This window comes from Ornithodoros turicata, chromosome 1 (assembly GCF_037126465.1).
Source record: "Ornithodoros turicata isolate Travis chromosome 1, ASM3712646v1, whole genome shotgun sequence".
Taxonomy (NCBI): domain Eukaryota; kingdom Metazoa; phylum Arthropoda; class Arachnida; order Ixodida; family Argasidae; genus Ornithodoros; species Ornithodoros turicata.
Window position 1 is genome coordinate 68,518,612 of NC_088201.1, and position 25,033 is coordinate 68,543,644.

Below are 25,033 nucleotides of genomic sequence, written 5' to 3' on the forward strand. Positions count from 1 at the left end.
ATAGCGTCACCCGAGACATTTCTGTTTGTTTTGTTTCCGCAAGTTCCAGCTCATCTTCGACGCATGAGGCGGCACGGTGCTCTTTCACCCTCTCACAATGGGGGTGAAGGAAAGACGCGTCTCCGAGGATGCGCAGTGAACAAAATAAAGAACACAATGGTGTTCGTTCACGAATTTTTTGCGGACGATCTACCGAACGGATTTTTGTTCTGAAAACGGCTACAATATCAGGTGACCGAAAGGAACAGATGTCCTCGTTGGGACAACTTCGTAGGTTTTATAATTAAAAAGTTATTTAACGATTTGTAGGTAACTAGTCATTCGACGGTTGAGCAACAGATGGCCAAGAACGTCCGCCGACCCAGAGATGATAGAAGTGAAAACAGGATGTCTATTGCCCTTATAGATTTTTATGAAAAATCTGTATAAAAAAAGACACCGCAGGGAGTAGAAAAAAAATAGAGGCAGATAACGAAGGTGTAGGAAGTAAGAAAAGAGAGCGCAGTTTACAGGTGGAAAGTTATGGGGTAACGTCAACGTTGCGGCGGAAGCTCCTCCTAATTCCGCTCCTTAATTAATTGGTTTCGGTGTACATATTTTTGTCGCGGCTGGTCGCAGTGAAGCGCAAAAGGACGCTCTGCCACTCCCTTATCCACCAATGAATTAAGTCATTACACCAATGAATTACACCAATGACTTACACCGATGAATTACGTCCTTTTGCGCTACCTTTTAGAGAACAATCCGCCACCAAAGCCGGTCATTTGTTGCAGTAATTAATTAGTTCCGGTTTACATATTTTGTCGCAGCTGGTCGCGGTGAAGCGCAAAAAGACGTAATTCATTGGTGTAAGGACATAATTCATTGGTGGATAAGGGAGTGGAAGAGCGTCCTTTTGCGTTTCACTGAGACTAGCCGCGACAAAATATGTAAATCGAAACCAATTAATTACAGCAACAAATAGCCCGCTTCGGTGGCAGGTTTTTCTCTGAAAGGAGTCCACTGAAGGCCCAAAAGAAGTACACTCTTAACTCGGTACCCTTTAGTAAAGGGTAAAAAATCGCAATATTTTACCCTCTATTTCAGAAGCTACCAGGTACCCTCTGAGCAGTACCTTTTATAAAAGTTACAAGGAAACCCGCTAATTAGAGGTTACGGCCTTCAATCCAGCACCTGCCCGTAAAGGTTACGCCAACGTGCGGCTTTTTATACAGGATGTTCATTTTTATTCGCAACAGAGTAGCGCTCATTTGGCAGGTGGGTTATGTGAATTTTTGCTGATTAATCGATCCGTAGTTACAAACACATGCGTCAGGAAATGTCGGAAATGTTTGTAACTACGGATGGGTTAATTTGCGAAAATTAACATAACCCACCTGTCAAATGAGCGCTGGTGTGATGCGAATAAAAACAAACGCCCTGTGCGTGGGATATGGACAGACATTTACAGAACACATCAAGGTACCAAAATGAACCAGCAGAAAAGGAATCTTGAACATATGTATATTACAAAAACAGAAGTCTGTCGAGAGGTGACACATTGTGCACAAGTGCGATTCTGATGTGAGGAGAAACCATGGTCGCTTTACCATGTATGTGGAAAAAAGAACTATCTTCTAAGTGAGAAGCAATGCATAAAAGTGCGAGGAAGCCAGCGAGTCAAAACAACTGACCTATGTTTGCTAAGCTGAACAGACCCAACGAAATGGAGAATTGCAGCAGAAAAAAATTTATTCCACATTCGTGTTGCAGAGGCGAGCGCAAATGGCAATACAGTATTACATAAAACGCACATAACCTTGAGGAATATGAGTGTACAGTAACGCAGGAGACACTACATTACTGCGTTATCAGCGTTGGAGGCGCTCTGGGACGAGTTTGTGAGGTACTGCATTGCGCTGGTGACGGTATGTGAACCTGCATGTGGGATCCTGGGAACAAAAGTTTGGGCAATGAGAGTAACATTTACGGAACCATTCAAATCCGTACGAAGCACAAGGTACAAAGCAGCATAAATGCGGGAAGGCGTTCACTCCGCGATTGAGTCTTAGAATATCGTAAGAATACAACAAGTAGGAAGCTGCGAATTATATATCTCGATGCATATATCCGCAGCTTGCAAAATGCACACCGGTGTATTGACTTGGCGACCAAGTAAGAGCAGAAGCGTAAGTGGCGTTCATATGCAGGACCGCAAAACGCTTGCCATAATCACAACAAACATGCGCTAAGAGCTCTTGCTATCAAAATAACGCACGTACCTAGCACAGAATGTACACTTACCCAGTGTATGAAGTGTGTGAATTAGGGCTGCGGTGGTGACGTTCGTTTTCGGTTATATATTCTTTGCAATCTTCGCACTCACTACACTTTCCCCTGAGAACACCGAAAATATCCTTGTTTTCTAGCGACATCTAGCTTCTCCGTTGTTCCTGACGATACTATGATAAACGCGAGGAAAACCACTGATTAAAACAGATTACACTTGTTAACGGACGGACGACGAGCGTTAAGCGTCTGAAGGAAACCGCTCTCTGTGTGGATAGACCTAGACCAGGCTCGGCTACGCAGGAGAAATCGGAAATCTTGGTGGTTGCGGCATTGACAATGGTTTTCCACCCTTTAGAAAGAAACATACTATCAGTATTCCAGACTGCGAACTTATAATCTGTGTTCATACAGCATTGATAACACGTAGTCGACGTATAGATGACGCTGAAACAGATAAAAAATAACAGCGTAGATTCGCAACTGTCGTCTCGAATGGGAGGCTGAAACGCGGCATTATGCTGAAAAACAGAAGGAAAACAAACGATAAGAAACTAACAAAGAAATTATCGTTGGAGATTTCGCTTAGAAGTTACAGTGTCGGAGTAGAGGGTACATTTATAAGTTACAACAAGCTGTTTTTGTTTTTTCCGAGATGTAACTTCTATTCGTGTTGTAAAGACATGACTTTGGTCGCTTTTAACCTCTAAATATACGTTACAGTGGTGTAACCTATAAGAAATCTCGAAATCTACGTCTATATAGAAGTTACATGGTTCTAAAAGTTACAATAAAAGGTACGGGTTTAAGAGTGTAGTACCCATTTTAGTGCCGACGGCGCCCTGTGTTAGAAGTTATGTTTTTTACGACACTAATTTGAATTTCTATTTAAATACTGAGCGCCTCCCACTCATTCACACGGTGCGCAGCTTGTAGGTGGTATCGGACAGATACTTGTAAAAAACAAAGTTCGTCGATTGGTGCACCCGTTCGCGAATTATTTATCCCGTGGATTTAACTGAAACACCCGGTATATGTCCACGAAGCGAAGGAGGGAGAGGAGACAATAAGCAGGCCTTCTGTATCTCGGTGGCGTTGACAGTGTGTAAAGTCCCTCGATCGCTCTTTGGGAAGTAGCGACAACCCTTCCCTCGCCCTCTTTATTTTTCTCCCTTTCACTCCTCCGCCCGCCATGTTCTTCCCAGGTATCGACGCCGGTTCGGTTCGCTGATACATTGTCTTGCTAGCCGCCTGCTAATTTCACTTCAGCAGACCGAAATTTTGTGTATGTGCGTGCGTTTTGAATGCTAAACGTCCTTGACTTGTTTTTGAACTCCCAAATCAGAAGTAGGAGCATGCCGCTTAGTGTTACAGCATGACGAAGAACCATTTGGCTGTGCAGTGAAACGCTTGAATGAAAACCAAACGAAAACGTCTTCGAAGGAAGACTTCTCATCTATTTCTCGGAAGTGCTGTTTACCAGTCCTGCACGACTCCGTTTGCTTGTTAGGAAGATAAAAAGACAAAACATCTGCACAAGCATGACCGATAGTGACTCTCTGTAATGCATCTGCTAGGGAATTGCAACTTAGCCTTTTCGTTCGTTTCTTTTTTTTTTTTCAGAATCAAACAAACTTCAACCTCAACTACACCACACTTTTTTCATTTTCTGCACAGCGTCTTGTAAGGAGGTAGCTGTTCCAAGTAATGCCTCGGTTTACCGTAATTTTTCCCACTAATGCCCCTATGCCTGGCTACTATAATTTTCCCACCCTCAAGTATAAGGGAAAAAACACACAATTTGGATTTCCTGCTAACACAGCTGCAAGCCTCATGCTGACTGATTGGAACGGCCCTGAAAAGGGTCTTTTTTTCAGCGCGTGTTGTCATGTCAGGTTGTTCTTGTCAGGTTGTCACAATCGGGTTGTCTTCATAGGTAATCTTAACCATCTATAGGTGTTCTTATTAGGTTTTTGCCACCTCCTCATGTGAATGTCGTGCAACGTTAGTTTAATTATGTAAATTTTTGCGAGCTTAAGTCGGAAATTTGCCTAGTAAAGGTCACTTTTTTACCCCACCAATGTGAAGAGCGTGTCTAATTTAGTCAAATTAACAGGCACGGCTTATCACGTCCGACTTTCGCTGGGATAATGCTTTCCCTCTCCCAATTTTAGGAACTGTTACTTTTTCTACTATCACTCTGTGGGCTGGCTTCGGAACCTCCTTTCGTCGCACTCAGAGCGATTGCGCTCAAAAAGCCATCGCGCGCTATGGTCCGGTGCTCCGAAAAGCATGATATTCGGCTATTTTTTCCGATGGGATAGCTCGTGAATATCACTGTGAATTATCATGATTTTGAGTGAATTTGGCACGTTCTTCATATTGGTGAGTTAAAAAAGTGACCTTTACTTGGCAAATTTCCGAGTTCAGTTCACAAATATTTACATAATTAAACTTGGAGTACATGACATTCACATTAGGAGGTGACAAAAACCTAATAAGAACAAATGCTGTTGACCGCATGACTCCAGGTGGTGTAGTTTTTTTATCATAATTCAATGACACGTTTTCTGGGACACCCTGTATATATCTGTTGGCCGTGTGATAAATGGTTTCTCGAATTCTTTAACACGTGGGGAACGTCAGCAGAGAAGTAGAGACGGCGGCTTGGGTCACAAGGATGAAGACTATGACACTTGTGCTTTTCGTTGGCTTGAAGTTTTTTCCTCCAATCTTGTGCAGCCACGCCTTCCGCCTTGCTACTTCTTTACTGCTTTTCCCCATTGGAACGGCAAACATTGCCTGTCCTGTTTCAGGACGACTATTGCACCCGAAGGCACAGCAGCCAGTCATTTTCAGTCGGTTATGATAGGCGATTCAACGCGATAGTTCGGCCTTCAAAAACTACGCGCAAAGAGCACGAACGCACGAACTGAGCGACGAGCGAACTTGGGAAGATCATGGCGGACGGAAGCAAAGCGACACGGCTGAAGTGGCGCAAACTACCACGTGAGCACCTTCGACCAACGAACGCTCCCTGTCGGCGCCGCAAGGGTTGTCGCTACTTCTCAAAGAGCGATCGAGGGACTTTAACAGTGTGTTGCTTTCAGCGCCCTCTCGCTTCACAGAGGCGATGCGCTCGCTTCGTATTGAGTAAAATCTGCGCGGTTTTGGACCGAGATATTTCCTACACATGTTCCTGAGCCAGAGTTCGAGGTAACTCGTTACTGTAACTAAGTTCCTATTTTTGGTAACTTGTAACTTAACTCGGTACTTTTGCGCCGTGGTAACTTTCAGAGGAACTCGTTCCTTTTTCAGTTAACTTTGCCAAAGTAACTTAAGTTCCAAGTTACTTTTAACTCGCTTTTCACTCACGTCCACATATTTTCTTGCTTTCTCTCCTGTTCCTTCATGGCATTTTTTCCCATAAAACGTGATATTCAATCAATGACAGTATTTTATTCAGGAAGTAAGAACCGCTGCCATTGAAATGAAGCTGAACCATTGTGCGCCCACAGGGAGTAAGTTGCAAAGCGTACGAATAGACCTCTACCAGAGAAACGTCATCATGACATTGGTAGAAGAACTGAAACCAAAACAAATCGGAAGGCGGGCTGGGTTCCACGAACGGGCACTTGTTCGCTGTCTCCCATTGAAAGCAATTGGAAGAAAAGTAGGACCGAGGGCCGCGTCCCTTTAAGGGACCATGTCGTAACCCCCTCAAGACCGTGGCTTTCGGGCGCGACCTTGTTCACCTCTAGCATCGGGCGTAGTTCAATTTGTAGAGTTCCTTCCCTGAACCCCACCCGGGTGTAGGACCCGACCCGTCAAACCCGCAACCCAGTGAACACAGAGGCAGACTGTAGAACGAACAAAACATATATTAATCTTACAAAACAGCTTACATGTTTGGGAAAAACATGGAATCACTTGTTCCAACACAGAGCAGCAGACCGTTCTTCCCTACTAAGTCTCTTTCCTTTAGCCCACCTCGGCAACTGCCCTCACGCCCACCTCGGCAGCCGGTTAAATCTCCCCCCTTATCAGTTCCGGCAGCTATCAGCTCACATCGGCGTCTTGCCTTGCGCGCCCCCTACCACACTCCCCCCCTCAAAGTAGTCACAGTGAGGAAATGTCCGGGAGGTCCAAGAGGTCGTCGTCGGAGATCTTGACCAGCAGGTGTGGTTGTTCGCGACGGATGAGATCCACTGCCGCCTGGATATCCCGGGGTCCAAAACGGGTGGGCGGCACGGGGTGGTTGAGATGCATGCGGCTGGCATGCAGTGCACTTTGTCGGTGAGTTTCTGGGCTGACCAGAAGAACCTTACACACGGGGCAGAGTCTCTCATGTTCCTCCCGAGTATAAAAAGCAGGGGGCTCCTCTGGGTAGATGTCAAGGAGGGTGTACCCTCGGAAAGGTTCGGGCATCGCTGCAGGAGGACCGGTCCGAAGGGGCCTGAGCTGATCCCTCCAACGCCGATGAGAGCAAAAGGTTAAGTTCACGTTGCCCGCTGGAGCAGTCCACGTGGCGGCATGGTGCAGTGGCGTCCTAGGAGCTGGGGTTGGACGTCTCTGAGGAGCGTTCGTCGGGTAACCACGAGGGGTCCTCGACCTCGGCCGAGGCCTGCACAAAGAAAGAAACAAAAACGTCACCTCGGTTGCTTACGTGGGCGAGGGTTATAACGGGTAATCCCGGGAACCCCGCCCTGGGCAGTAGTCTCTTCAGGCGATTGAAGTCCAAGCCTGGGTGTACTTAAGGAGGGGCGGCCTTCCGATATTGGATCGGGCTCCTTCTCCCACCTGCCGTTGTCTGAGATGCGCTGACGAAAGGCCTTGAGGTCTTGTACGTGGACGGGGCCCGTCTCCTCGTTGTCACTGCAACGCTCGAGACTGTAAATGACCGGAGTTAGCTGTGCGCTTACCCTATAAGGACCGTCCCATCGATCAGCGAGAAAGGCAGCAAAGCCTTTCGCTGCATCACTAAGGGGATGTGTTCGCCTTAGAACCAGGTCTCCAAGGCGGTAAATGACCTGGCGTCGACCTTTGTTGTACTGGAGAGACTGCTCCATTCTTGCGACCTCAAGACTCTCTCGTGCCAAACGAATAGCAGTCAAAATCCTATTGCGAAGATCATTTGCATACTTCGCGTACGAACAACTAGGGTATACGTGCCGTGTTCGCAATGTGTTTTCGAGGGGAAACACAGTTTCACGCCCGAAATTCAAATAAGCCGGGGTAAATCCTGTTGACCTATTTTCCGTCGTACGAGTGGCAAAGTGCAAGCTCCGTAAGACGGGCGTCCCAATCTTTATGCCTTTCGGTAAAAGATACCAACATCATCTTGATGTTGCGATTAACCCGCTCAGTTATGTTCGCCTGAGGGTGATAAGGGGACGTATTTACGTGACGTATGTTCAACACAGAGCAGCTATCGACAAACACCCTACTTGTAAAGTACGAGGCGTTATCCGTGATGAGCTGGTCCCGGAATCCAAACCGGAAAAAAACGTCCAGCACTCTGTCCCAGATCCGAGCGGACACCAACTTCCGCAGCGGGTAAAGCTCAACCCACTTCGTGAAGTGCTCTGTAATAACTAACAGATACTGGTTACCACGGGGTCTTCTGGGATAAGGACCCATTACGTCACATGCGACTTTCTGCCAAGGTTTCTGGCTAACAATCGGTTGCAGCAAGCCGGGAGGCTGCCCTCCACGCGGCTTAGACTTCTGACATATCGGACAGCTGCGTGTATACCGCAAAACATCATGTCTCATGCCGTAGCTTCCTTGGAACTACGATTCGAAAGGGGCTATCACTAACCTCCTCGTCGTCCGCCTGGGGAATGTACCGGACCACGAGACCATCCTCGCTCAGCTGATAGGAGTCGTACCTGTCCTCAGCGTCTTCCGTGCCTTCCAGGTTTGCCGTTTCCAGTCACCTTGACACACGCTGACAAAGGCCGTCGGTCCTCCGCGTTTCCAGGATGTCGTTCCTGCTTACAATCTGTCCCCACGAGTGCTCCTCCTCCGAGACGGTCTGGTTAACCGCGGCCACCAGCTCCTGCGGAATAACGACGTCCTCAAGGGGCAACGGTGCTCGAGATAGCGCGTCTGTCGCCTTATTTGAGGTTCCCTTCCGGTATTCCACCGAGAAGTCATATCGCTGCAACGTTAAACTCCAACGTGCGAGCCGTCCGGCTGGGTTTTTCAACCGCTTTAACCAGGACAGTGCCTGATGGTCAGTTTGAATAGTGAATTTCGCACCATCCAAATACATGTCGAACTTCTGTAGCGCGAACATGATTGCTAGGCACTCCTTCTCCGTCACGCTATAATTGCGCTCGGGAGGCGTCAGCGTACGGTTTGCAAATTCCACGGGTCTGACTTCACCGTTGTGCTCTTGTGACGAGACTGCACCAAGGCCGTAATCGCTCGCATCTGTTTGAAGTACAAATGGGCGGTTCAGGTCTGGGAGATACAAGCGGGTAGTTTCCGCAATCGCTTTAGCGAGAGAGGTAAACGCCTGTTCCTGTGCTTCACCCCACGACCATAGTGCTCCCTTCCGCAAAAGGCAAGTTAGCGGTTGCGTTAGGTCTGCGCATCGCGGTATAAATTGTCTATAGAAGCCAATCATACCCAGGAAGCGCTGCAAGCTTTTAACATCCGTCGGGCGGAGGTACTCTAGGATAGCCTTTAGCTTGTCCTCTTCGGCCTGACCGTGCCGAACTCCACCCTGAACCCGAGGAGATCGATGCTGTTGGTAACCAACTGCATCTTCCGGGGATTGACAGTCAATCCTGCAGCCTGCATGCGTCCTAACACCACTTTCAAATGAGAAAGGTGTTCCTGGAATGTACGTGAAAAAATTAATACGTCATCCACGTACGCCATAGCGAAATTGTATTTCGCATCGCCAAGCACCTCGTCCATCACTCGCTGAAAACTAGTGGGGAAATTAGATAGTCCAAAGGGTAGTCTGACAAATTCAAATAATCCCCTGTGACAGGTAAATGCTATTTTCTCAACATCATCCGGTGCTTTCGGGATCTGCAGGAATCCTTTACTGCAGTCCTAAGTTGTAAACACGTGGGCGGACCCCAACGAATACATGATCGAGTCTATCGAGGGAAAAGGGTACGAATCTCTTACAGTCACCTCGTTCAGTCGGCGGTAATCCACGCACAACCATGAGGTTCCATCCTTTTTCGGTGCAAGAACCACGGGAAGGTCTCACAGCACCGGTCTCGATCATTTCGTCCAGCGCAGCATCGATGAGCTTGCACTTGCACGCTCAAAGGCCGAGGATTACATCGCCAGGGCCTTGCGTCGCCGGTTTCTATCCGGTGCTCGAATGCATGGGTTAGATCTGGTCTCTCTGTGAACATACAGGAGAATGGCCGCAATGCTTTAGCGAGCATGCGTCGCTGGTCCGTGCTTCCTGGAAATCTTTTCAGGGCGTCGTGCAAGACAGCAGGTACGACCGTCGCTGTTTGATGTTCTGCTCCGGAAAATAGCAAAACGGGCATAGATTGTTCAGCTCCGGAATCCTGGGTCTCCTCACCGGTCCGGTTCTGCTCCGTTTCCGGCGTCGTCCACTCCATGAAGGGGTAGAAGGTAGTACCGCTTGCATGCTGGTAGCCTCCACGACGTAAGTCCAGGACGAGTCCCATCCGGATAATGAAGTCGCGTCCCAGGATCATCAGTCCCGCTAATCCGGGCAGGTAGATGAAGCGTTGTCTGACACGTTGTCCATCGACGGTCAAGGTGAGACGTACTGCTCCTCAGGCTGGTACCACAGCATCTGGCGCAAGCCTTAGGCAGGTCCTGGTTGTCCGTACGGAAATGTTCTGCTCCCGGCACCAATCGTGGATGGTGTCACCTATCAGGGATACAGCCGCTCCAGTGTCCACCAAAGCTGCAACGTCCTTACCCAGAACGCGCGCCACGATAAACGGTCCGATGTTGCATATGTCATCCTGCGCTCGACATGCGAGCGGGACCGGGGCCACTACGTTATCAGACAAGATAGAATGGTTAGAATTCGCGTGCTCTTATCGACGTTTTCAGCAGCCGACGACAGAACAGAGTCATTCCCAATTACCGCAGCCGGCGTCCCGGGTTTCCCTGCGGGGGTTGTCTGGGGGGGGGGTAGTGGTCTGTTGCGGGCAGTTACGACGAAAATGACCGTGTTCGCCGCAACCGTAACAACGGGGTTGTGTTCCAGCGGTATTACCTGCTCGCGAGTCGCGCCTGTCCTGCCGCGGTGCATGCCGTGCATCATCGGCTGCGCGCTCGCGCGGCTCTGCTCGTGCCGACCTGATTCGGTTCCTTTGCTCATATGCAAATGATCCAAAGAACGATATACCGGTCCGGCGGACGAACCGCCGTGTGTTCCAACAGTTCTGCGGGGGTTTAGTTCCGCGTCTACACTGTTAAAACAGAACTTCACCACATAGCACGCTCCTAACCAACCATCATACCGAATGATATCATTCTGTGTCATGATTTGTTCAAAACAGGGGGGAGGCGCCTATCTGGGACAAGATAATCTGTCCCAGATAGGCGCCTCCCGCCTGTTTTGAACAAATCATGACACAGAATGATATCATTCGGTGTGATGGTTGGTTAGGAGCGTGCTATGTGGTGAAGTTCTGTTTTAACAGTGTAGCGACTGTCTCGGCCCGTTCCATGCGCAGCTACACTTTTAAAAATGAACTTCGCCACATAGCACGCTCCTAGCCAACCATCATCCCGAATGACAACGTTCTCGCCCCCGATTTGTTGAAAACGAGAGGCGGAGCCTATTTTGTGCCATTATGTGCGGCACAAAATAGGCTCCGCCTCTCGTTTTCAACAAATCGGTGGCCAGAAGGTTGTCATTCGGGATGATGGATGGCTAGGAGCGTGCTATGTAGTGAAGTTCACTTTTAAGAGTGTAGGCTCCAGTGTTTGTTCCTGCCTAGGCGGTGGGCGGTACTGCAATTCCGCCTATACAAATCTGCTTGGATGACACGGGCTTCCTTAGCGAGGTCATCGCGCGAAGAAAAGCCTCACCCCCGCAAATAAGGCTTAAAACGAGGGTGGCATTGGCGAATAGCGCGGGCCACTTTCTCGCTTTCTTTCGCGAGCGGTTCAGCTCTGCGATACAGCTCTTGAATTGCCCGGGTATATTCCAACAGGCTCTCTCCGCGTGCTGCGTTCGGCTCATGAGTTCCTCACGCATACGCATTACGTAATCCGGGGGCAAAAATTCCTCCCGAAACAGCCGCTGAAATTCAGTCATATAGACGGAAATGCGGGTTGAGACCCGCGCCACAGAACAGCCGAGCTTACCAATGCAGCGGGTACACTCTTAAAAATGAACTTCACCGCATAGCACGCTCCTAGCCAACCATTATCTCGAATGATATCGTTATCTGCTCTGATTTGTTGAAAACAGGGGGCGTACGCCTTTTCTGTGACAATTATGAACAGCATAAGTGTCACAGAAATGGCGTACGCCCCCCGTTTTCAACAAATCAGGGCAGATAACGATATCATTCGAGATTATGGTTGGCTAGGAGCGTGCTATGCGGTGAAGTTCATTTTTAAGAGTGTAGTATCCGGCGTATAGGGCGGCTTCGTCGGTTGTCTGGTAACGGCTGTCTGGTAAGCCTCCAGGTCGGCAAGAAAATCTTCGACGGACTTGGCGTCGCTGTACCCCGAAAATGTCGGTACCGTCAGGTTCAGGTGTAGCGGGGGTTCCGAGGACGGCTGGGCGGCGGACGTGCTACTGGCAAGCTGCTGCGACAATAAAGCGCAGAGAGCTGTCACCTGCCGAAGCAGGTCCTCCGCTACTGGCGGGTCGTCCTCGTAGACGGAATCGAGAGGTTTCTTGGGCGGCATGGCCAGAAAGTGCACACTCCCGAACTACGAACAAAACAGCAAAAGCGACAGCGAGCGAAAGGCACGAGCGACAGGTGCTACAAACAACACTGCAAATGCACACGCTGTCAGTGCCCCCCGGGCGTGCGGCAAGACGGGTCGGCCCCAACGTTGGGCTCCAGTTTGTAGGGTTCCCTCCCTGAACCCCACCCGGGTGTAGGACCCGACCCGTCAAACCCGCAACCCAGTGAACACAGAGGCAGAATGCAGAACGAACAAAACATATATTAATCTTACAAAACGGCTTACATGTTTGGGAAAAACCTGGAACCACTTGTTCCAACACAGAGCAGCAAACCATTGTTCGCTACTAAGTCTCTTTCCTTTAGCCTCCGCGGCAACTGCCCTCACGCCCACCTCGGCAGCCGGTTAAATCTCCCCCCTTATCAGTTCTGCGAGCTATCAGCTCGCATCGGTGTCTTGCGTTGCGCGCCCCCTACCTACCAAATGTTGTCGCTGTCGAACACTATGACGTCATTTGTTTACAAACAGGGAGAGGTCTATTGTTGGACACAGACGAAAACTATCTAAGCGTGTTGCACTCCTCCGCGGGCAACTCAAGGTCTAACTGAACTGCTCACGCGCGCTGCACCTGCGTAATGCTATTTTGTGTCCGGAGTAACTTGGAAGTAACTCGTTCTTTTTTTTTAAGTAGCTCAGTAACTGCGAGTTACATTTCATGCTGAAGAACGTCCTTATTAACTTAGTTACATTTTGCACACGGTAACTTAACTTGTAACGAGTTATTTTGTCGGGTAACTTCTCCATCTATCTTCCTGACATCCCAAAGATTACGGATATACCACAACCTTTGTGGTGATTTTGTTCCGGAGTCCCACTTTAAAGTGTCTGGGAAAAACCCAAGGAAAACACCCAGACAGCACAGCCGGTGCCCGGATTCGAACCCGGGTCACCTCACAGTCACTGGGCAACAAAATGCCATGACCAATCAACTAACCGAGAACACAATATTGACAGCGTCGAAAAGAGACACTGCAGGAAGAAAGTGAAAATAACTATAACGGGGACAAACTTGCTTCCACGACACTGCGACTGTCTACGTACATCGACCACTTATATGCTATGGATATGCTCAGTATCATATGCGATCTGAAGAACGCCAGTTGACCAGCGAGTGCCGTTGGCGGGACTCGAACTCACACCTCTCTTATTGCCGGTCAGGGGTACTATACCAATTACACTAAGCCGGCATCGCGCTCTCGTCAACATAACAAGGCCTCTTTCATGAAAGCGTGGACACGCATTCACTCTGGCCCACTCTCTCGCATCACAACTGGCCATCCAATCACAGAGGCGTGGACTGGTTCGCACTGGAGTTAGGGGGAAGCAGGCTTTCCAGGTTTACGTGGGAGTCCGGCGTTGCACGGGACATTTAGCTACAATAGTCCATGACGAGATATACGGTCTTGTACATATGTGTCGGTGCGGCTTGCATTGTTCACGAATATTCAATACATCCGGCGCGCCTCTGCAGGCCCAATTGTGCCTGTAATATCTTAGCAGTATCTTAACAATCTCGTCGATGGAGTTCTTCCTTTGGCTGCTCACTGGCCTTCACTCGCTCCTGTTTTTTACGAATGCGCACTTCTCGCAAGTGACGTACTTCTGCTTCCAGGCTGTTCACCTGCACCTTCAAATCATGAATTCCAGTTGCGTGCATCTCCAGCGTCATGTGACGCTCCATCGCCTCATCATCTGCCTTGAAAGTGCAGCCCGAGCGGACATTTTACAAGGCTTGGGTGTCTTACGACAACTGAAGCCGTGCTCCTCGATGATGCCGCGTCTGATGTTTTCTTGGTTGCAGCAACGACACGATACTGGGGACTCTATGCACTCTTTGTAGTGATTGGTAGGCCCAGACTCGAAATAGTTGCCGCAGCAGAAACTGCATTCCTTTACACGGTTGGCACACACCTCCAATAAGTGTTTCGGGAGGTCGGTATTGGCAACAACAGAGGAGCATTCGTTGGGATACGGCGTTGGTCGCGCAGGGCAGGTTTGCAGGTGCTCGACACAATTACGAGGAAGACTATAGTTTCATATTTGCAGCCATTTCTTGAACCTGGACAGACGAGGCACAGACGAGGCACGAGGACAGACAAGATCGCAGGCAGTCCACAGCAGTGGAAGTCTCGTGACTGTTGCACATCCTTGGGCACACCGTTTTTCCAGATAAAATGTTCACAACTAATCGCCTTCCAGAGATCAATAGAAGAATGTCCACAGCACTCACACATTTCACAAGCGTGCAGAGACTGCACTCTTAGAAATGAACTTCACCACATAGCACGCTCCTAGCCAACCATCATCTCGAATGATATTGTTATCTGCCCTGATTTGTTGAAAACGGGGGGCGTACGCCTTTTTTGTGACAATTATGAACAGCATAAGTGTCATAGAAAAGGCGTACGCTTCCCGTTTTCAACAAATCAGGGCAAATAACGATATCATTCGAGATGATGGTTGGCTAGCAGCGTGCTATGCGGTGAAGTTCATTTTTAAGAGTGTGTGCTAGAGAAATAGGTATGACAGATACTACAGAAGATGTTACGTTGTTCCAGCTGTTGCTCGAGCGACGGGATGGCAATACCAGTTGACGACGGAGACAAATGTGACGCTCACAAATGAATGCTACGCAGCAGAGAGGCTAAGTTCGTTCAATGTAGGGATGACTTGATGTGTCGACAAAGATAATCAGAACGCTTTTATTGGACAGCGGGGAGCACCGTGCGCAACGCTGTCCAATAGCCGCGTTCCGCTTACTTATCTCGACGCATCAAGTTATCTCTACACTGAACGAACTTAGCATCACAGAACGACGAAGGAAGGAAGTCACTGAAAAGGTTAGCCAGCTGTAGGACTCGAACCCACCTCTTTTAGATTACCGGTCCAGGGCTCTACCAATTGAGCTAAGCTAACGCGCCTCCCCAGTGGCTTCCAAGGTTGCGTCATGTGAAGGGACAAATCACATCCACTCACTCACTCATTCCACTTTCACTGTTACATGTTTTCTCACTCGCACACGCATTCAAACGACGGGGTCGACGCAAGCGGCATCTGTTGAACACTATGGAAATTGATGTTCTGAGGCTGGAACACAGAAGAACTGACAAACAAAGGATAAGTGTGTACGTTCTACCAGGTTTAACAAAACAAAGATACGGGATCGACCAGGACGCTAGGAAGCAGGGATGCCCCATGCTTTGAGGAATAGCCGGATGTCAGTTGTGAAAGGGTGACAGCGAGAGAGCGATAGGTATAAGCGGCCGCAGAACTCACGCAAGCCGCGAAAACAGTGCATTTTCGCATATTTTTTCCTAGGGCACAGAAGCGCTGCGGTTTCGATTCTAGCAGACTAGACTCCTCACGGTTGTGCTCTGCAACTTTGCAGTTGCACGGTCAACCTATTTTCACTAATTATGAAAGTTAGTTGACGGCTGCATTAATTACTGGTACACCACCACCGCCTCTGAGTAGACGACATCGGGAATGGATATACGACTTTTCCGAAAGAGAAACAGACCGCGAATTTAATAAAATTCTGGCCAGTCTTACGCCGCCACGTCGTTCATTTTTATTTATTTTTTACGCGTGCTTGTCCCCTGTACTACGGTGTGCTCACCATAACCTACTGATCACTTGTGCCGAGCAATGGCGCCATGTTGCTTTGTTGTCGTTTTCATATTACACGCAAAATTAGTGGAACTCGGAGGCAGTATATACACACTCTTAAAAATGAACTTCACCGCATAGCACGCTCTTAGCCAACCATTATCTCGAATGATATCGCTATGTGCCCTGATTTGTTCAAAGCGGTAGGCGTACACCTTTTCTGTGACACTTATGCGGTTCATAATTGTCACAAAAATGGCGTACGCCTCCCGTTTTCAACAAATCAGGGCAGATAACGATATCAATCGAGATGATGGTTGGCTAGGAGCGTGCTATGCGGTGAAGTTCATTTTTAAGAGAGCAGGGTGTTCCTTTTATTCATTACATAATTTTTACGAGCAGAGCAAAATAGATGCCGTTTTTGCAGTTGGGTTATATGGTCATTATCTCGAAGAAAGTACTTAACTACAAGGTCACAAATTACCTAAAATTCATTAATTAACTCATTAATTACGGCGTTTCGCGCAAAAGCGATATAGCAGAACGGGAGATATTCCTCGTTGAAAGTCATTCCATGTTTTAAAAAACGCTTAAACGCGCACGTGTGTGTGTTGAAATATCCATCGCTGAATTTCACTATGCAAATGAGCTGGAACAAGAACTACGCACTTTTCGAGCGCAGAAATGACGCGCCCTTTGCCTGATCTGGGTCGGAGATCGGGCCAACAGACTAGCTATTACACCAATCAGCTCCATCGCTCCAAGGCACGTGGCCCTCTCACGTGGATTGTCTGTCGCTCTCTCTGCGCAATAGAAAAGTGCGTAGTTCTTGTTTCGGCTCATTTGTATAGCGAAATTCAGCGATGGGTATTTCAACACACGTGCGCGTTTTTTGGGTTTTTAAACATGAAATCGCTTTCAACGAGGAATATCTCCCGTTCTGTTAGCTCGCTTTTGCGCGAAATCCCCTAATTAAAGAGTTAATTAATGAATTTTAGTTAATTAACGATCTTGTAGTTACATACATTCTTCCAGAGAATGTTCGCCTGGCCATATAACTCAACGGCAAAAACGGCATCTATTTTGCTCTTCTAGTTTTTTAATCCAAATTCTGTAACGAACAAAAAAAAAACACTCTGTATATACTGCCTCCGAGTTCCGCTAATTTCGCGTGTAACATGAAAACGACAGCAAAGCAAGATGGCGCCATTGCTCGGCACAAGTCACCAATACAGTTATGGTGAGCTCACGGTAGTACAGGGGACAAGCACGCGTAAAAAATAAATAAAAATGAACGGCGTGGCGGCGTTCATCACCCATTGTTGAGAGGCTGTGCCAGCTTTCCTTTCATTGCTTTCCCTGTCCCTCACGGAATGTCAGACGAGGGTCCACTTCTTGCAGTGCATTTTTGAAAACAAGTTCGACCTATATTCCCGTTTATACAGTGTCCATATTCTGGGCGAACGTAGCAGAACCGGGTGGCCCAAAAAAAGAAAATGAGTTTTTTTTTTTTTCGGCTTCCTCTCAGCAACCCTTTGGTAGCTCGATACCATCGACTGTTCATCGACACCGCGACCCCTCATGATCATAGTTGTCTCGCGACGTAACAGCCATGAATTATCATAGGACGACGAGCTTGAGAAACAGGAATTTCCTGTGGTAAATATATTCCTTTGTGTCAAGCATATTCATATCTGATTTGCAGTTTTGGGGAAAATAGGAAAACCGATATCTCTCAATAGACCTCTACCTAAGAAACGTCACCGTGACGTAATCATAACATTGGTAGACATAGCGAAACCGAAACAAGGCGGACGGAGAACACCGCCGTTTCACAAAACTGTATTCCTTCACGAAAGTCAAGGGTCCCAAATGAAGTCACGCAAATGATGTCACGTTTTTAGTCGCTTTGGTGTCTTCATTCGCGTTCCCTAGTCCACGGCGGAAGAAAAGAGGGCTTCTCCCAAGGGTTGGTTGCATCGTGCGGAATGAGGTTGGTTATTACGACTTAGTTCGCGCTTGTTTTGTAGGAGACACCACGTGCACTCCGAGAGAAACTCGTACCCTTCAACCTCCTGAAGATGGAAGAGCCCGGTAGCCATCATTAGTAAGTGTTTGCCTTTTTTCAATCAGACCGAGGTGCTGGCAGTTCATAAAGATCAGTTGGTGCGGGAGATAATGGAGACATTTCTTATTGCCACGTGTAAAGACAGATGTGTCAGATCCCCTTCTGTCACGTTGGCAGATGTGGAAATAGACTTTCTACGCATGGATAAGATGTTGAGTGCTATCTCCCATCCGGCAGCATAAACCTTTGTTCTCTCTGTACATTTTTAGGTGACAGTCAGTGACCTAGATGTTAGCGTTTAAGATGCAGTGTTCCTTGATTAAACTTCAGTTGAGAGTCTGCGGATGTCCTGTCTACTTCTACCCTGTCCTTGTCTTCTTGCTGCTATTCGTCATCATGAACCTATACCAACTACCCCGGATTGTTCCTATTGTGCCATCATTGGAAAGGGCTACCGGTAGAATGGAGTAGAACAAGGCCGTACAACTAATAATATGTAAGGAATTGCATAAAAACGTTACAATATGAAAAGCTATTACGAGGCTTTCTTGTGACTTATTGATTTTTTGCTATAGTAGCTCCTCTCTACCAAGTTGTACCATCTGACGTCATTTGTTTGTAAACACGGAGAGGTCTACACGCTACGACAGTTTGTCTCTGTGCAGGGGAGAGCGTAATGTTTGGAGAGACCACGTGACCAAGCGTCCATCCATTCACAAGGCAGCAATAAGGGGGTATTCGTAGACCGGCATGGGTCCCCAGAAGACACCACGCGCGACTCAACTTGGAAGTGTTGAACACAGAACCTCCTTATTTGGGAGAGAGACGGGCTCCACAGGCAATAGGGGAGAGAGGGGATCTGGGGAGCTGCGCCGACAGCTGACCTACTTGCATGGTGTATTGGCTTCCTTGGTGTCCGTTTCGTTACATTGCTTTTCATTTACGTGCAACACATTTTTTGACGATAACGCTGTGCGGAGCACCCGGTAGACGACAGGGATTTGTCCAGGATTTGTTCAGTCTCAGTGGTGTGTTGGAATTCCGTATAGGGGGTGTGTAACACCCGGAGCTGCTGGCTTTTCAGGCTTTTCTTGAACCTTTTTGGCAGCTATTTTGGGGACGTGTTGTAAGATCATTGGGGATGGGCGTTAATCAGGGGCTGTGGAACTGGGTGCTGGAAAAATCGCTGGAAACTGCTGTTTCCCTCTTTCATAGCGTCACTGCTCCTTCTCTTTTTATTTTAGAACAAAATATTCCCAAAAATATTATTAGTACTTATCATAGCAGTCACGGATCAGTATCATTATCACGTTCAATCAATCATTATAAATCGTATAATTATCACGAATAATCAATAATCGGGATAATCTTCGTGAGTATATTTTAGAAAGTAGCTTGTGTCTCTTTGTTTCTCTCTCTATCTAAAATCATATGGCGCATTACAGCAAGGAGACCATGGTATATCTATTGCCTCAACCGCCAAGAAAGTTATTCTTTTATGGCGTAGGACACTCGATTCAGCCTATTCCGCCCCATTTGGCACTCGGACGCCCAAGTCGCATCGGCAAGGGGAAGAAGAAGAAGTAGTAGTAGTAAGACACCGAAGAAGAATCGTCGGAAAGGAGGTGCATTGTTCCAACTGTCTGGTCGACACAGGTGAGCTCTGCAGCCATGCCGCTCTCGGAGATGAGTCTGCTGAGCCGCAAGTCCTTGGCTCACGTGAACACCGACGACCCCTTCATCCGGTCATCGTGCGTTTACACCATGAGCTCCTGCATGATTCTTGTGGTGGTATTCTTCGTGGTGCTTCCTGGGGCGCTCATCCCTTATTTTAAGAAGGTGCGCTACCTGGCCGAAGTCCCACGTATCGAGGACCAGGCAAGGTCCACTCCGAGCGATGGATTCGGACCGCTCACCCTTTGTCAGGTGAACTTCCTTTCGTTCAGATAAAACACCATAAGAAGAAGAGAGAAAAAAAAACGAGTAATTGTTATGCTTTGAGGGGCTAGATGCACTGCCAGAATCATTAGTACTTTTCGTGACAATGCACCAACACCATTGCAATGCTTACAGGACTCTTTGCGGCGCAGTGGGAATACGTTTCAGGGGAATAAAATGCGAAGTAATTACAATCTTAGAAGCTTTAGGGTAAGATGGGGCAAGATGAGACAGAAATTTGCAATTGAACGTGAAATTTTTATTTTTCGTGTTAAAAAAAAAAAAACTAGGTATAGACACACTCTCAGGGGTCTAGAGCTTCTGACCTGTAAATGCAGAACGAACGTAGGCGGCCTAATATAAGTACAGAACAAGAAATTCAAAAATGCAGGTTGTCTCATCTTGCCCCAACCCTGGGGGCAAGACGAGACATCGCGTGGGGCAAGATGAGACACGCCGTGGTAATGAACTATACAAATTAACGATGAAAGGCAACTTAGGCAATTTGAGGGTTTGTATGTATTTGTCCTTTCTATGTTGTTCCAGCTTCAGAACATCAGTTCTCTCGTATACAAATTAGTTTGTGCAATCCAAGCAGTAAAAATGAAGCCCGTGGGCCCCTTACACCACCGCCCTGAGCCCACCGCACACATGATGTGCGATAAAACCACACAGAACCAGGTGCTATTTTGCTGCACTGTCCTCTGCAAACAAGGCACCGCCGGTCTGATGTGTCGCTGGTCGCCCGCCTTTGTGTGCGCTTCTGCTTTGCTGGAAATATCATAGGAAACAGGAAAATTTGCTGGTAAATCCTAGGCAATATGCAAAAAAGTAATCTCTGATGACCAAGCATAAAGCCACCTAATAGTTGACTTATCCGTTTCTATATCACATTAAATTTAAATTACATTAAATCGTCGTGTCTTGCCCCGTGCATATCATCGGATGCATTAATTTTCCTGTTCAACACCGGATAACCAAGAGTGCCCATATGTTGCATATATCTAGATTATTGAATAAGGAAATAAGATGTGAACTTGCATTGACAGTAAAAGGCTGCGAAACGCTGCTGCACAGATTCCAAGAAAAAGGACTACAGAAAATCGAGCCTTTTTGGCGGGTCTTTACATTGCAGGCAGAAGTAACCGATTTTTTTTCTCTTCGAGGCATGCACCAATATGTACAATGTTCACATGCAATAAAGCGGACATGTAGAGCCACCTATGAGTAAAGTTTCATGCGCATGGAGCAACGCGTCTCTGAGATAGGCGGCGTCGAGGAAAAAATGTCGCGTCAAGTTGCCCCGTGTCTCATCTTGCCCCACCTTACCCTAATTCCTCCCCAGCTGACTCCTTTTCCCCCTTAGAGTGCATGGGGAAAACATAACATATATGCCTATGGAAACATGTGCATGACGTTATGGTGATGGACAAGAAACAGTCGTTCTTCACCTTTTCATCGCTTCATCGCTTTTGGCGTGCATAGCCATTGCATAAATATTGCACATTAGATAAATACATTGCATAAATAGAAGCACGGCGTGAATGCGTGTGGACAGCGTGTGAATAACGTTGTTGCTCCTCATATCCAGGTGGAAATTCGCAGCTTTTCCCGTCCGTCACCATGGTCCTATTCGCCAGAGTACATTCCCGTGGACCTGTGCTCACATGCGGTGTTCAACGTGGAAGGTCTTCGAGATTGGTTCAACGATATGCTCAACTACGACATGTACCAGAGTGCAATCAGGCCCCTCTTCTTTTCCTTCATGCAAGATCTGCGAAAACGACAACCCAGCATACAGGTACACACTGTTACTGGTATAACACGTCAATTTGTGAGCAGAGAGGTCGCTTCAATGCGGATATTCGCCGTCACAAAAGACAACAGCAGTAATGATAGCCAGATTTTTTTATTTAAAAAATCTATGAGAGCAGCGTAGATGCCGTTCTTGCAGGTGGGTTATATACGGTCAGGTGGACATTTTCTCGAAGAGAGTACGTAGCTACTATGGATGACTAAGTACGCAAATTTATTAATGAACTCAGTGGTTCCCAAACTGTGGGTCGTGAGGCGACCCACAAAAAAAGAAAGAAGAACGCCGTGGCCGCTATTCTGCGTTACCAGGAAAGCCATGGCAGTAGACCCGGAGGTTTCTCATAAATGAGCTTGCATGTGGGGTACGCGACGCTTTCGATGCATCACACAGCCTCGCTTTCACGCCTGATTTCACTTGTGCACGAGGGCCAAAATCTATGTCCTGAGAACAACACTCGCTCCCACTAAAGGCCACCGCGTCCGCCTCTATCGCGGCATATACGGACGCCCCGCCTTCACGGTGCACCCGCAGTGACGTCTTCTCGAATTAGAGCGGATGCAAAAAAAAAAAAAAAACCTAAGAAAACAGTTTCGCGTGCGTTGTCCGTGAGGAGGCGTGCCGTTGTGCAAGACTTTTTCGCCCAGAGAACTCGCTCTGAATATAGCTCCAATAAAATGTCAGTGTATGTCCAGCATCGCGACGAGGTCATCTATATTATTATGGGCTGCTGGGCGGCGAAGTTTGGGAACCATTGAATTAACTGTTTAATTACGTGCTTTCGGGCAGAAATGATATAGCAGAATGGAGGCAACCCTCGTTGAGAGCCATTATTTTTAAAAAATCGGAGACGAGCACGCACTTTGAAATATCCATTGCTGAATTTTCTTGCGCAAATTAGCCGAAACCGTGCGCCTCAGGAGCGCAGGGAGCACGGCGCTGATTCCGCGTCAGATGGCCACGTGGACCTCTTTCACAATGCCCTATGTGCATGCGCATGACCTTGAGGCGCCGGAGAGGGCTATCTCCATCTTCACTAGATGGCGCAGTATGGAGACCACAGAAGTGGGGACCAGTGGAGAAGCCGCACGAACGGGGCTACTCCGGACCGTTTTCTATCCTTTGTGATACCCACGTGGATTCGTTTTGGCTCGCACCGAGCATCGTTCGCTGGAGAGCAGCTAGGATACGACGCGTAAGCGAAAAAGGTCCATTGGAATGGGTGCTGATCATCTGGCTGAATCAAATGCTTTGCGGCCCAGATATGCCGACGACGATGAGGGCCATACGCTCTTCTGGCACACGGTTTTACTCACTTGCATAGCTATATTCGACGATTGATATTTATTTTATATATTAATTCTATATTGATATATTCATTGGTTTGATATATCGATATTTATTTTAAACGCATGTGCTCCTTTCAGGACTGGTTAAAAAATAGAATGGCTTTCAACGAGGATTGTTTCCCATTCTACTATCTCACCTTCACCCGAAAGCCCTCATTAAAGAGTTAATTAATGAATTTTAGATAAATATTCATTTCGTAATTAACATATATACTCTCTTCGAGAAGATGTCCGCCTCGCCAAAAACTCAACTATATCAACAAAAACTGTATCTATGCTGCACTGATAGCTTTTTTTAAAATCTGGTGCAGCTAAGGAAAAGAAAAACATATATCGAAGCTGCGAAGCTCTACAAATCTTTATCACTTTTGTGTCTTCTATGCAAGTTCCGAATGCAAGTGCGTGAAATGCTGGTTAAGTGGGGACTGTATTCATTGTTTTGTCACTGTTGCGTTCTCTTCGTCTCAAACCGCTCTAAATAGATGTGAAAGACAATAATTTGCATTCACGTCAACCCGCATTCCAAGGGCTAAAAGATGCATAGAAAATCAGCATCGTAAATACCGGAACTCATTCGGCTTTGGCATCACTGCAGTCGCCTCCGCCAAGTGAGGCACCGCTAAGCTTCAGAGCATCCAACAGAGATTCCAGAGCTTGGCGTATACTTGTGTTCGAGGGTTTATATCTCGCTATGTACGACACCTACAGAAACGTTTTTTTTTCTCAGTACTTTGGCGTGAAATGCGTACAATGCGTGTATGATGTAATGATGCACATTTATCAAAGAGTGGCAATGCTTTTAACCCATTATTTACGTATAGTGCTCACTTGACAACGGCGGTACTTACTTGTAACCCCTAGTCTAAAAATTTCAAGGACACAGCTACATCGTCTTCACGCAGGTGTACGTCGCAGTGGGTACCTTCACCAACCTCACTACGGCTATGGGAAGCGTGGCGTCGAGTAGCCGAGACACTGTCCCCCATTTCGCACGGAACGTCCTCCGCTGGACGTTGGGCAACCGTATCGACGGCGTCCTCTTCGGCGGCATGTTCCCTACTGCCCCCGACAGGCGCAACGCTATGGTGAAACTCCTCAAGAAGACCGGAACCCTGTTCCGCGTCCAGAGAACAAAGTTGGGCATCATCGTTCCTTCAACGGCTGACGTCTTCGGGTTACGCGGCTCGGGCAAGAAATTGTCGAGCTTCGTCGACCTGGTCATTGTTCCTGCATATCGTGAGGCGCCCCCTACAAAGCACAGGGGTATATTGAGCATGCAACAGTCTATCGAAATATTGTTGAACAGTGGCATTCCATCAAGAAAGATCATAGTAGGGGTCGTTTTCCACGGGTCTTTGCATCAGGTCTCCAAGAAGCCTTTTGTGCCACAAATGAACGCTACCTTCAAGGAGCTTCCCTACTACGAGGTGTGCCAGTGGGTACGCGACGGTGGTTGGGATCACATGCTGGATATGGACACGTTGTCCGCTTACGCGCACAAGAGCAACGTCTGGGTGAACTTCGACGACAGGCATAGTCTTGCACTGAAGGCGGACTTGATACGCAATTCATCGCTCGGCGGAATGATGGCTTGGGACATCAGCCTGGACGACTACCGTGGCGTTTGCGGTCTTCCCTATCCTCTGCTGACCGCTATGCATGACCAGTTATTGCTGGGTAGCATGAGCAACGTCAGCATCGTATAATACCGTGCCCTTTTCGTTTTCTTCTTCTTCTTTTTTTTTTTAACGAGCATGTGGTGTTTCTATGACTACAAGAAACTGTGGCTGTTGTTGTGAGGGTGGCCTCGAAGAACAGATGTTGAGTGAGTGAGCGCGGGACTCATGCTGCAATCATACGGATTGCACAGTAGAGCACTAAAAAGGCTGCATTTTCAAGTTCCTCCTTTGTATAGAGCACTGTATACAAATCGCATTTGCAAACACAGATTTTCTAGCGACGCTGCTTACGTTTTTCTACTTATTAGTTCCTCGACGCTTCTGAGCGGAGAACATAACTTATGATTTCTGAACACAGATA

The 25,033-nt window shown here is 47.6% G+C and overlaps 1 protein-coding gene and 1 long non-coding RNA gene across 2 annotated transcripts in view; both read left to right on the top strand.

Moving 5' to 3' along the window:
* Positions 1-25,033, top strand: part of LOC135400249 (uncharacterized) — a 199,934-nt gene that overhangs the window by 92,010 nt on the left and 82,891 nt on the right. The gene's annotated exons all lie outside the window — the stretch shown is intronic.
* On the top strand, positions 19,482-24,958 carry LOC135400232 (endochitinase-like). The gene is made up of 3 exons (XM_064632009.1): positions 19,482-19,819; positions 21,423-21,632; positions 23,896-24,958. Exons 1-3 carry the CDS (start codon positions 19,565-19,567, stop codon positions 24,697-24,699), a joined length of 1,269 nt encoding a protein of 422 aa, XP_064488079.1. The 5' UTR covers positions 19,482-19,564; the 3' UTR covers positions 24,700-24,958.

What these genes read in the sequence shown, in the direction of transcription:
- LOC135400232 (XM_064632009.1), top strand. Translation starts at nt 19,565, where the DNA reads ATGCCGCTCTCGGAGATGAGTCTGCTGAGCCGCAAGTCCTTGGCTCAC. An exon ending in GACCGCTCACCCTTTGTCAG is followed by an intron (nt 19,820 to 21,422) that starts GTGAACTTCCTT and finishes CCTCATATCCAG; the next exon opens with GTGGAAATTCGCAGCTTTTC. An exon ending in AACGACAACCCAGCATACAG is followed by an intron (nt 21,633 to 23,895) that starts GTACACACTGTT and finishes GTCTTCACGCAG; the next exon opens with GTGTACGTCGCAGTGGGTAC.